Source organism: Mobula birostris, chromosome 19 (genome assembly GCF_030028105.1).
Source record: "Mobula birostris isolate sMobBir1 chromosome 19, sMobBir1.hap1, whole genome shotgun sequence".
Classification (NCBI taxonomy): domain Eukaryota; kingdom Metazoa; phylum Chordata; class Chondrichthyes; order Myliobatiformes; family Myliobatidae; genus Mobula; species Mobula birostris.
This window is the reverse complement of record NC_092388.1, coordinates 22087496-22100773: the sequence shown is the minus strand read 5'-3', so window position 1 is coordinate 22100773 and position 13278 is coordinate 22087496. Positions and strand designations below refer to the sequence as shown.

General features: G+C 41.8%; 1 protein-coding gene across 3 annotated transcripts in view; it reads left to right on the top strand.

Annotated features, from left to right (window-relative positions):
• Positions 1-13278, top strand: part of LOC140212479 (zinc finger CCHC domain-containing protein 2-like) — a 59572-nt gene that overhangs the window by 13454 nt on the left and 32840 nt on the right. For all 3 annotated transcript variants that reach the window (XM_072283332.1, XM_072283331.1, XM_072283330.1), the window contains exon 4: positions 5718-5789. In XM_072283332.1, coding sequence (XP_072139433.1) covers positions 5718-5789 — 72 coding nt within the window. The remainder of the gene's footprint in view (positions 1-5717; positions 5790-13278) is intronic.

Genomic DNA, 13278 nt, shown 5'->3' with positions numbered 1-13278 from the left:
CAGATCCATGAACATATTGGTATTATTGGGGATTCAGGGGAAATGAGAAAGTAAACTCTCATATAACCATATAACAATTACAGCACGGAAACAGGCCATCTCGGCCCTTCCAGTCCATGCCGAATGCTTACTCTCACCTAGTCCTGTCTACCTGCACTCAACCCATAACCCTCCATTTCTTTCCTGTCCATATATCTATCCAATTTAACTTTAAATGACAACATCGAACCTGCCTCTACCACTTCTACTGGAAGCTCATTCCACACAGCTAACACACTCTGAGTAAAGAAGTCCCCCCTCATGTTACCCCTAAACTTTTGCCCCTTAACTCTCAACTCATGTCCTCTTGTTTGAATCTCCCCTACTCTCAATGGAAAAAGCCTATCCACGTCAACTCTTTCTATCCTCCTCATAATTTTAAATACCTCTATCAAGTCCCCCCTCAACCTTCTATGCTCCAAAGAATAAAGACCCAACTTGTTCAACCTTTCTCTGTAACTTAGGTGCTGAAACCCAGGTAACGTACTAGTAAATCTTCCCTGTACTCTCTCAATTTTGTTGACAACTTTCATATAATTCGGTGACCAGAACTGTAAACAATACTCCAAATTTGGCCTCACCAATGCCTTGTACAATTTTACCATTACATCCCAACTCCTATACTCAATGCTCTGATTTATAAAGGCCAGCATACCAAAAGCTTTCTTCACCACCCCATCCACAGGGATTCCACCTTTAGGGAACTATGCACCATTATTCCTAGATCCCTCTGTTCTACTGCATTCTTCAATGCCCTACTATTTACCATGTATGCCCTATTTTGATTAGTTCTACCAAAATGTAGCACCTCACACTTATCAGCATTAAACCTCATCTGCCATCTTTCAGCCCACTCTTCTAACTGGCCCAAATCTCTCTGCAAGCTTTGAAAACCTACTTCATTATCCACAACTCCACCTATCTTAGTATCATCTCAATAACTTTTCTAGGTGTTTGTTTTTGGCTTTTCTCATTTAAATGTTTTAAAATAATTTTAAGAGCCTCTGGGTGTTTGTTGAAACCCTTGTGCTTTGACAAGAAGCAAAGCTGGGATGGGGCTTTGCTTGTTGTCAATATGTTCTCTACTGTTTTTCTCAACCTACTGTTGGAGGCCCAGAACTATTAGGCTACCCCACAAGATTCTTGAGATGCATTGACTCAACATGATGGACAATCTGCACCTGGAATGGGTAAGCTTGGGTATGGTGTCTGAGCAAAGAACTTTAGGCCCCAGTCCTAAGTTTGCATGTTACTTGCCCTTTTATCTTTTCCTTCTGATGGCATTCAATAAAGTGTTTTTTCTCCCCCTCCTTTTGCCCTTCAACTGAGGGACTGTGGATCACCTTGTGGAATTTTTCTGCACTGCAAATGCTTAAATGATCCCCTGTGTCCTAGTAGCCAAAATTGCACTGTGCATGTTTTTTGCTTTAAGCAAAAATGACCAAGCCTACTGGCTTGCAAATCTACATGTAGTAATGTTCTGGAGTTTGAAAGCCATGAAGCACTTTTTTTTATGCATTTCTATTTCTAGCACTCCATATCTTAAACATTAAATCTAGTTGTGTTGAATCTTCATTGATCATTAGGCTGTGGAAACGTGGTTGGTGTGTTTTCAAGACATTGTGGATATATTTGACTATCTGTTAGTTTGCATCAGTGCTACTTTGTTTAACTTTTGCCAACCACTGCGTAGAATGCAATGATTCATAGAAGTTTGTGCAGCAAGTGTAATAAGTCCCTCACTGGTGGTCTTGAATTAAGGATCCTTAATTTCTTGCACTTGCATCCATAATTCAGTTTTAAAAGTTTCATGTGCTGCCTTTTAAAGCCCAGTCCTTCCTGGTATTCCAGCAATTCATTTTTAGGCCATTTTGCTTAACCATAGTTTTGAGAATCTTGACATCTGCTTTTGATCAGGGAGATGTATCTCTGTGTTGCTGTGTGGAATTGGAATTTCCTTTGTTTTCATTGGATCTTAATTTGTAGTTACTTCTGGAACTTAACAAATTTTATAATATATTTGAGCAGTTTAAAATCAGATTCTATTCATGTTTTAGGTGGAATTTTGGAATTGGTGAACAATTGTGCACAAATAAAGCACAGTCGTTTGCTACTTTTACAGGTAATTGCAACATCTCTCATAAAGTTTGTTTACTTTTTCACTCCTGTTTCTGTTGATAACCAACTGTAATCCACAGAAGTAAGTTAAATACTTAAGAATAATACACAAAACCTGTATTGCACAGACTTTGTATTCCAAGGAAACATTCTGCATTAGTGGTTGCAAATGCAAATATTAACCATGTTGCTGGAATAAAGTCTTGCGGGTTCCCCGGACCCTGTGGAAGGCAAGCATAGAAATTGCTGGGGCCCTAGCAGAGATGTTTAAATCATCCTTGACAACAGGTGAGGTACCAGAGGATTAGAGGATAGCCAGAGTTGTTCTGCTGTTCAAGAAAGGCTCAAAAAATAAAGCAGGAAGTTATATGCTGGTGAGTCTGATATCAGTAGTGGGAAAGTTATTGGAAGGTATTCTGTTGATCAGATATGAATATCTGGATAGATGTGGACTGGTAAGGATATTCAGCATGGCTTTGTGAGTGATAAGTCATGGCTAACCAATCTTTGAGATTTTCAAGGAAGTTTTTAGGAAAGTTGATGAAGGCAAGGCAGTGGATGTTGTCTACATGGACTTTATTAAGCCATTTGACAAAGTTCTGCATGGAAATTTGGTTCAGTCGCTCAGCATTTAAGATGAGGTAGTAAATTGGAATATGTGGCCTTGTGGGAGAAGACAGAGAGTGGTATTAGATGGTTGTCTCTCTGACTGGAGGCCTGTGACTAGTGAAGTGCTGCAGGGATTGGTGCTGGGTCTGTTGGTTTGTCTTCTATATCAATGATCTGGATGATAATGTGGTTAACTGGATCAGCAAATTTGTAAATGACACAAGGAATGTGGGTGTACTGGACGGTGAGGAAAGCTATCATGGCCTGCAGCAGGATCTGGACTGGCTGAAAAATGGCAGATGGAATTTAATCTAGACAAGTGTGAGGCGCTCTACTGCGGTAAGACCAACCAGTCTAGATCTTGCACAGTGAACAGTAGGGTACTGAGGAGTGTGGTAGAAAAAAGGGATCTGGCAAATTCAGGTCCATAATTTTTTGAAAGTGGCATTACAGGTAGTTAGGGTTGTAGAGAAAACTTTTTGCATGTTGGCCTTCATAGATTAAAGTATTGAGTACAAGAGTTGGGATGTTATGTTGAACTTGCCTAAATTGTGTGCAGTATTGTGTGCAATTTTGCTCACTTTCCTACAAGAAAGGTGTAAATAAAGTTGAAAGAGTACAGAAGAAATTTATAAGGGTACTTCCAGCTCTAGAGGACCTGAGTTACAAGTAAAGATTGAATAGGTGAGAACTTTATTCCTTGGAATACAGAAGATTGAGAGGAGATTTGATAGTTGTATACAAAATTATGAGGGGTATAGATAGGATAAATGCAAGCAGGCTTTTTCCACTGAGATTGGGTGGGAGTACAACCAAAGATCATGGTTTAAAGGTGAAAAGTTAAAGGAGGACATGAGGTGCATGCAAGCTTGATTTCATGAGGAGCTTGCCAGCACAAGTAGTGCATGCCAGCTCGATTTCAACGTTTAAAGGAAGTTTCGATAGGTACATGCGTTGTAGGGGGATATGGAGGACTATGGTCAAAGGGAGTAGGTAGTTAAAATGGTTTGGCATGGACTAGATGCTTTGAAGGGCCTGTTCTGTGCTGTAATTTTCTATGACATAGTGACATAGTTACATAGTGGTACATTGCTTGCTTTAGGACAATTCTGCTGAGACTGGAGAGCAATATTTGCTTGACTTCATTTTGTCTCCCCCCTCCCCCCCCCCCCACCAGTGTTTATCTACTTGTATTGGAGGTACTGTGTTCTAGATGTCATTGTCCTCCTGATATACAAGTCTTCAGAAGTTTCAGAACTGGTTTTTGCCCTGAATTGAATAGCTTTACATCTTTGTAAAAGAGCATTGTGCAGCTTACAAGCTGTGATCTGATGACCACTGGATTAAAATGCTGCACAGTTATTCTACTGTTCTGACCACATTGTTCAATGTTTCATTGCTATTATTACTCTGAAGCATTGTCTGGCAATTCTGCTGCAATTCCAATTCACTGTCATCCTTGACTACTACATATGGAAGGTGTTACTGATTTTTTTTCAAAGTCATGTCTACACCAAATCATGCTTGTTCCCCTCCTTTATTTTCCTTGGTTTGCTTGCTTTATTAATTTTGAAATCCAGAATCCAAATAATACATGCTAGAAAGAATCTGTAGACCTAATATACTAATCCCAAAAGTGAAGTACCCTGTTCATGTTGTTCCTCTGTCATCAATCTCTCAATTTCCTCCTTGCCATCACCTATTCCACCACATAGGCTGAGTTTTGCTCTTATTAGATTAGATTAGATTCAACTCTATTGTCATTGAGCCCAGTACAGGTACAAAGCCAATGAAATGCAATTAGCATCTGACCAGAAGTGCAAAAGAATAGTATTATTTACAAAATAAGTGTGAATAAAAAGTAAGTGCTACAGCATACGAATATAAAAGTACTGAGACAGTCCAATATGGGTGCAATACTGCTTAGCACTGTGATGTGAGGTTGAGCTGGGTCACAACCTCAGGGAAGAAGCTCTTCCTGAGCCTGCTGGCGCGGGAGCAGAGGCTCTTATAGCACCTACTGGATGGGAGGAGAGTAAAAAGTCCATGGTTACGGTGAGATGCATCCTTGATAATGCTTTTTGCCCTGCCCAGGCAGTGTTTATGGTAGATGTTCTCAATGGTGGGCAATTGGGTGCCGATAATCCGCTGGGCAATTTCTCCACCTGCTGGAGTGCTTTGCGGTCCGATATGGGACAATTGCCATTCCACAGAGATACAGTTGGTGAGTATGCTCTCAATGGTACAGCGGTAAAAGTCAGTCAGTGTCCTGGGACAGAGGTGAGCTTCCTTGCTGCTCCGCAGGAAATAAAGGTGCTTTTACGCCTTTTTGATCAGGATGAAGGAGTTCAGGGACCAGGTGAGATCATTGGAAATGTGGGCACCAAGGAATTTGAAGCTTGGACTGTTTTTCATAAATAGGAGTGATGAGTATAAACATCAGCTTCCGGAACTGTGGGCAAGCAACTTTGTAATGTGACAGGACAGAAAGAAGTTTGGTTTCATGTTTGAGAATCACTTAAAAGAAAGTGAAGATAATGCTAAACTGGGGACCACTTTCCAATAATAGTTTGAGAAGATCCTTTTCCTGTGGGGCTGAAAAAGCTTGAGAATCCGCCTGATAATTTTCTTTAAGGTATTGTCTCATTAAAATATTAGTAGTACAGTAACAGTGCAACTTTAAGATGATTCCAAAGAATTAAATGGATAAATAGAAAAAAAATATTCTAAATATGGAAACTTCTAACCTATAGTAGCTGAGTAAATATCATCTTAAGCAAATTCAGTCAGATATTTCAAGAGGAATATTGAAAAATAAGGGTGGGGGGTAGTGAGAAAGTAGACTTTTTCAAATTAAAAACAAAATACACGTTTGGGTTCCTGTACTGTAAATATGCTGTTAGCACACCTTGATATTTGTAACCTTAATATTGTTTTGCTTTTTTTTTAAGGTTGTTAGAACTGATCTTTCAACATGTACTGTGAGAAAAACGCAACATGATCTTCAAGAGTTTATAACTAAAGTAAGTATTATTGTCTAAAGTTCCAAATTTGCGCAAAGGTGATACAAGAATGGAACAAATTCTTTCACAGAAAAGTCTAATTTATAATTTTCATGGCAATTTCTTGCATAAAATTACAAGTTTTTTTTGCTAATTGGGGAAATGTTTTTATCATCTACTAGTATTATCTCCACATTTTTCATTTTTTTTTTTCTGGATTTTGTCTTAATTGTAAGTTGAAAGCTCGCTTGGCTATTTTCGTATGAGATGAGGAAATTCCAAATCATTTCCAACTTGTTGTCTGTCTTTGATAAAATGGCTTGTTACATACATCTGTTAGGGTGCATTCTCCAGTTACCTTATAAGGTAACCGTAGCCTTCAGCCAGAAGCAGATGTCATCAGGTGGTTCCCAACCTTCGCCGAGTGTTTCGACCCTGAACCATGACACTGTCCAGTTGGTGGGCCGACGGTGGTGGCCAAATCACTGCCCATCTGCTCCTGGCTTCCAGCTTTCCTCCTCTCGTCTACTCCAAATCCAACAAGAGGCTCATTCTGCCTCTTCCCCCATCCTACAAGCTGCTTGTTTTTTTTGCTCCTTTTGTCCAGGCCCAGATCTGACAACAACCACCATGCTGATTTGGCTGGGAAACCTCTGCAGCCAATCTCCACAGGGAGCAACCATGCCTGCCATCCCTTGTCTTTACACTCCTGCACTAAGGGCTGGTACTTCAAGGCCTTTCTTTCGTGGGCCTCTTCCCATCCCTCCTCCCACAGCACAGTCAGCTCAACCAGAATTATTTTCTTGTCTTCGGTTGACCACAGTACAATGTCTGGGCGTAGGGTTGTGTGCAGCACATCCGGGAACTGCATCCTCCTTCCCACATCTCCCAGGACCTGGCCGTTAGCAGCAGATTGGGCTTTGGTTGTTTGGTTACGAAAGGCCTGGGTCCCTCTTTGATGAAGGTGATGGCCTTCCTCAAATCTCTGCCAGCCGTCCTCTTCTTGCATCTCTCCCGCTCTAGTGTGTCAGCAAGAGCCAGAAGCACCTTATCATGGCGTCATCTATACCGTCCTTGAGTTAGAGCTGTTTTACACCTGGACAGTATATGAGCCAGTGACCCCTTTTGACCACAGAGCTTACAGTTCGGGTCCTCTCTCATCCCCCATGTGTACAGATGTAATGGTGAAGGAAGGGTGTCACACACGGATCGCAAGAGGAAGGAAATATGGAAGGGCTCCAGTCTCCATAACTCTGCCCATGAGATCTTGCGCTTTGGCAGATCCCATTTTGTCCAGGCACCCTGGGACCCTTGTTCCACTGCCTTTGAAATCCGCTTCTCTTCCTCACAGATCTGTACTTCTGCCTGTATCATGTCTCGCCTGTTCCTTATGCTTGCGTTTCCCCACTTCTGGAAGTGAACTGAGCCGAGGCCTTGCCGCCCGATGCAGGGGTTGCCGATGATATCTCGCAGCTTCAGAGAGCACACTGCCTCATCCACAGCTGCGTTGGCTGCCCACTTGTGCCCAGATCTGGTTGTAATGCCTGCTTGCTTTACCAAGACATCATTGGAATCTCTCAAGCTTAATAAGGCTCTGCATTTTGCCACCTTGAATTCCTCCACAACAGATGACAGGGGAAGCTACAGTTGCCCAGAACGAATGTAGGGGCCCACTGAAGAGAAGCTTGGGCGAACTCCCAACCATCTCTGCAGGTGCTTGTTGGTTTTCCTCTCGATACCCTCTACGGCAGTCATGGGGACCTCCTAAAAGTGTGAAGAGCCAGAGAAGCCTGGGCAGAATGCCGTATTGGTATAGCCAGGTCTTGAATTTACCCGGAAGTCCGGATTTGTCGATCTTCTTCAGCCATTCCTCTTGTCTGCTTCACAGTGTTGGTGACATTGGCCCCATCTGTCAGTGACACATTAAACCACTTCTCCAAGCATTTTATTGGGTTATCTTCGATGGAAGGGATGACCTCACCCTGAACTTGGAGGCTAAACTTGCTAGTAACTTTGCCCTTTCTGATCATCATGCACCTGGACTTCTTGGCCTTGAAGGACATCCTCGCCCAAGTGGCTACATTACCCAGAGCTTCCAGTACTCATCTTGCTTAGACATATGACACAGTTGTTACAGTGATGTCATCCATGAACCCTCGTAGGGCTGGCTGAATAATGCCTGACTGTAGCATCGGGCCGTGGGTTACATCTCTGCTACTGATAATAAGAGGTTCATTCCCATAATAAATAGGATGGGAGAGATGGTACACCCTGTTGGAATCCGCTTCTGGAGGTCTTGCCAACTAGATGTGAAATGGGCTGATGTTAATCTGAGTTTGAATTCTCCTAGGTAGCTGGTGATCATGTCTCGATTAGCCACTGGCATGTAGTAGTGGTCCAGTCCTTCTAGGATGAGGTCATGTGGAATAGACCCGTAGGCGTTCGCGAGGTCTAACCAGACAACTGTTAGGTCGCTTTTTTTTTTGCTTGGCCTCACGGATCAAATGGCTAATCATTGAGGTGTGTTCCAGACACTCCAAAAAGCCTGGAATACCGCCTTTCTGGGTGGATGTGTTGATATAGCAGTTCTGCGTCATGTAAGAAGTCAGCCGCCTTGTGAGCACAGAAAAGAAAATCTTACATTCCCAATCCAGGAGAGAAATTGTCCTAAACTGGGCAATTGTGGAAGAAACCTCTTCCTTTGGAATAAAGCATCCCTCTGTCAATTTCCAACTGGATGGAATACAGGTTTCCTCCACCATCCGAAGGTAGAGCATTCCTATGAAACGGTTCGTAAGCCAGAATGTCGTAGAAAGAAGCAATTACCATTGATTTATATGGGAAAAATTTGTGAGTGTTCATAGACCCAAATTTAACCTACCAAATCATGCCAAATAACACATAAAACCTAAAATAACAGTAACATATAGTAAAAGCAGGAATGATATAAATACACAGCCTATGTAAAGTAGAAATACTTCTCTACAATCATTGCCGCACTGTTCTCTGTAGTGAAAATCTCACGCAAGTGCTGTCAGCAGAAAATCGCACACAAGCGCTCTCGGCAGAAAATCTCTCCAGTAACCTTTAAGCTACGAAGCTGCCAAATCATACCAAATAATGCATAAAATACACAGCCTATATAAAGTAGAAATAATGTATGTACAATGTAGTATCATTTACCGGAACTGGGAAGACAGTGCCGAGCACTCTGATGATGGGGTGTTAGGCTGAGTCGTCGGAGGCTGGGGTGGTGCAGTGGCCCCCACCTTCCAGGCAGCGAACTGATACCAATCCGCGAAGCATGCAGGGGTACAGCGGTGGCCAGGACGCACCCAGCACATCTTTTAAGAAAAAAGCCGAAATAAACAAGCTAATTAACTAGGTGCTGCCCAGCACGTAAATGTGGGCCCAGATCAGAGGCGACACAGTTGGCTCTGATCTGGGCCAACGTTTACGTGCCAGGCGGCACCTAATTAATTAGCTTGTTTATTTCGGCTTTTTTCTTAAAGATGTGCTGGGTGTGTCCCAGCTACCGCTGCATTCTTCACGGATCAGTATCTGTCTGAGACCCGGGAGTTGGGGTGGTGGGACACTGAGGTGTCATCTGTTTCCATCAGGGAGGCAGGTCGTCTTCTTCGATGTCTGCCTGCCTCGATGTTGAAGGTCGAGGTTCGCCGTCTGTTGTGGCTGATTGGAAGGCTTGCTTGACTGCTTAGCCTGGTGTATTTTTCTACCATACAGTTCTTTGTAAGCACTCAAACCATCCTGCAAATATGCCCTAAACTGACGTACCCTTTCAAAATTAAAGTCTTACTTTATCATTGCATTAAAAATCTCACGCAGTTGCTTCATGTTCAGTTCCTGGACGATTTCACTTTCGGTCCATTCGCTACTGCATTCAATTTCAATTGTTATCCTTTTCTCTTCCAATTGCATCAGCTATTCATCTATCAGTTCTTGGTCATGGGATGCCAAAACCTCTTCATCATCATCTTTGTCAACTTCTACAAGCCAAACTCACTTTGTCCTTACTTCGTTCACCACGATTGAAACGCTTAATACTGTCTAGTTTTATGTCTAAGTGTAACACCCTTACGAGCTCTTTTAGGCTTTTCCAATACCTTAGAACTCATCTTGCTAACAGCTGCTCACGGGCAAGTGTTTAAGCAATGCCGGCTAGGATGCAGTTCCGAATCTGGGGGAGGAGCAGCTGCTTTTTTCGCGCACTGCCTTTTTTCGTAATAGTGAAAACACCTTTTGTTAACGAAAACGGGTAACTAATGTAGGTCTTTCGTAACAGTGAGGTTTTGTAAAGTGAACGTTCGAAAAGTGGGGGACACCTGTAGTACCTTTGGCCCAGACCTTTCTCATGACCTTCCACAGCCGCCGAAGAAGTTTTGGGCATTCCTTATATACCTTATAAGGTATGCTGCTTGGGCCTGGGGCAGCTGATACTTTAGCCTTCCGGATGATGTCCTGGATTTCCTGCCATGCAGGCTCAATTGATGGATTTTCCGGTCTACGCACAGCCCGATTGGTTCCTAGTCCCTGACCCCTCCGTGGGTCGCTGTGTGCCTCTCGCAGGAACTCCTCTACTTCTGGCTTCAAGCTGGATAGTATACCAGATTTTTGTTGGCCGAGAAGAGTCCTGGTGAAGCAGAATGGATCTCTCACAAACTGCGCTTGCCTTTTCTCTTTCTTCCTTCTTTGCTGTCGCAGATGTTCCGCCCTCTAGAGTTTGCACAGCTTTTCCCGCCACATACTGGTTAAGTCCTTGATAACTTCTTTTCTGGCCGGTGAGCTGGTTTTAAACCTCTCGTTGAGCGCCTTTAATTCGCCTCTCAAGCGACGAATCTCCTATTCCCTCCTATTTGGTTGCCGTGGTAACTCCGGCTGGATTCTCCGCTCCATTGGGCCAAATCATTCCTTAGCTAGATTATACGCTATGGCTGTAAGTGAGTCGATCTTTCTGTGTACTGGAACTGCTAAGGCAACTTCCAGGATGCCGTCTAGATCATCATTGAACTGCATCCAGGCGATGTTGTCTGACGATCTAGGCCATTTGATCCTGTCTTTCCTTGATGAATGGATTGGGGTAGCCGAAGAGGAACTCACTAGGTCTGTTGTTCGGTGCTGAGGCGACTCAAGTGCAGAGAGATCTTCAGCTCTGTGGGGTGCTTCCTGGCTGGAATTCTCCTTGGTCTCTCCAGACACTTAAGTCAGTGTGCTGCACGTGCGTCACCATTGATCCACATCTAGACTTGCTCTGGTGTACCTTGAGCGCTCTGATGTCTTTGCAGACTTTCATAGTTAATAACTTTTACTTTTTATAATCGGAAATATTTAAGGGAACTTTGAGAGCTTTATTTGCCAGTCATTAAGATTATGGATAATCATAATTCTTAATCTCCATGCCCGTTGACTCATTTATTGTCCCAAAGTGCTCAATCTTAGCTTTGACCACAGTTGATGAGAATCCATAGCTCTTTGGTGTAAAGAATTTCAAAGAACTGCAGCTATTTGAAGAAGCTAGTCACCTCTGATGGCTAATACCACATCCAGTGATAATGTAGCTGCCAGTAGAACCATTGTCCCAGCTTCTAACCTTAAAAGCCTAAGTAAAATATGGTAACAAAACGGTAGACCTAGTAAAGTCTCTTAGTGCCAGCAACTAGAGTTTAGCCCTGACCTCGGATACTGTGTGTGTAAGTTTACATATTCTCCCTATGACTGAGGTTCCTCTGGATATTCTGTTTTCCTCCCACATCAAAAATGACTATGGCTTAGTAAGTTATTTGGCTCCTGTAAATTGTCCTTATCTTGTAGGCGAGTGATAAAATCTGGAAGGAGTTGATGAGAATAAAATTGGATTAGTGTATGGAACTTGATGGTTGGTAGATTGTAAAGTTTTTTTCCATGCTATATGATTTTGACTCTTTGAAATATTATATCATCTTGACCATTCAATCTTTGTTCAGAGGAATAAACCTTGCCCATTTCCCTTCTCAGCTCCCATCCAACTGATTAAAGAAATCTGTCCACTGAACATGTTTTGTATTCACTGTAGACAAAATATATTTGTATATGGCTAAGATAAACAAACTCCAACATAATTTGATTTTGTCAAGATCCTGCAACATTGCTTAAGATTACTTACTCTCTCCAGTCCTTGTGCAACAAAGCCTGGTTTGCAGTTTACCAAACTAACTAATTGCTTGCTGTTCCTCCACGTTAAACTATTTTTCAGTTGATTTCATTATTGAGCATGGAACATTCAGTTTCATACCAAATTGACAACTTCCCACTCCTACATTATACTCTATCTGGCACCCATTTTCTCCATTGCTTAAAATGTTGTATTTCATTATATCTTTACAGTTTGTTCACTGCTGAACTTTGTTTCCATGCAGCCTTGGATATTTTACATAATACTAATTTGTAACCAATAATTGGTTTAGGACTAAGGAACTGTGCAGTTCCATCTATTGCTGTGGTTCCAGGTTCCTTAGTTGCAAATTGCTGTTATCAAACAGGAGGAGTAATCATACTGACAATGTGAAAAGCAATTTGAGCAAATTTAAGTAATGTTTAAGTGGTATTCATATACCATCAGGTATCCTGTGAATGGTATTACATGTTTGCTGTCTGTAGATGTGCTTTGCAAACCACAAAAGACTCTCTGCATTATTTCTGGGATCGTAATATGGTTCAACATTCTCTGAAATAAAGCCCAACATGATGTTAATAACTAAACATAAAACAAGAACATTAATGGGCTCCTTGACCCATACATCTGAGTTACTTAATCAGGACAGCAATCAAAATGCATTTAATTTTATAAGTTCTGCTGTTAATTTGCTTTTTTTTAAATCAAGCAGAATTGTAGGCAGGGAGAAGCATTTTCCATAATTAAGTTCTAATTATCAGATGCTTCAAAAGTTGTGCAGTGAGATGATTAATACGTTCTTCATGTTGCATTTTAATGTTTTAACAATCCTAAAACTTTGTTCCCCGTGGTAGTGAATGCAGGGTCCTATTGAATACCATTTGAAAAATCTCCATCGTTAGAATTCATACTGCTATTAAATGACAAACTCAGAGACCTGGCTTTGTTAGTTTAGAGCAGAAATTAACTGAGCTTTTCTTACTAGTCATTCTTGTAATAACATGGCATGTCAGGCTATTTGGGAATGTCATGATTTTTTTTAAGGTAGTGCAGTTGAAGATGAATACGTCTTTTCAATCTGTTTACACTTTGCAATGAAAACTGCTTTACCAAAGAATGGGGAGTAAAAGTCTTTTTCAGAAAGTAATAAAAATGTGTACTTTTAAAGAATTAGATGAAGGATCTCAGCATGAGGGTTCGATTGTTCATTCCCTTCCATATGTGCTGTCTGACCTGCTGATTTTTCTCCAGTGTTTTATGTTTGTTAGCAATATCTCTTTCATAAAACATGTGGACACTAATTCATGTCTTTTGACCCGTTAGAAGGTCATAATGAATTCC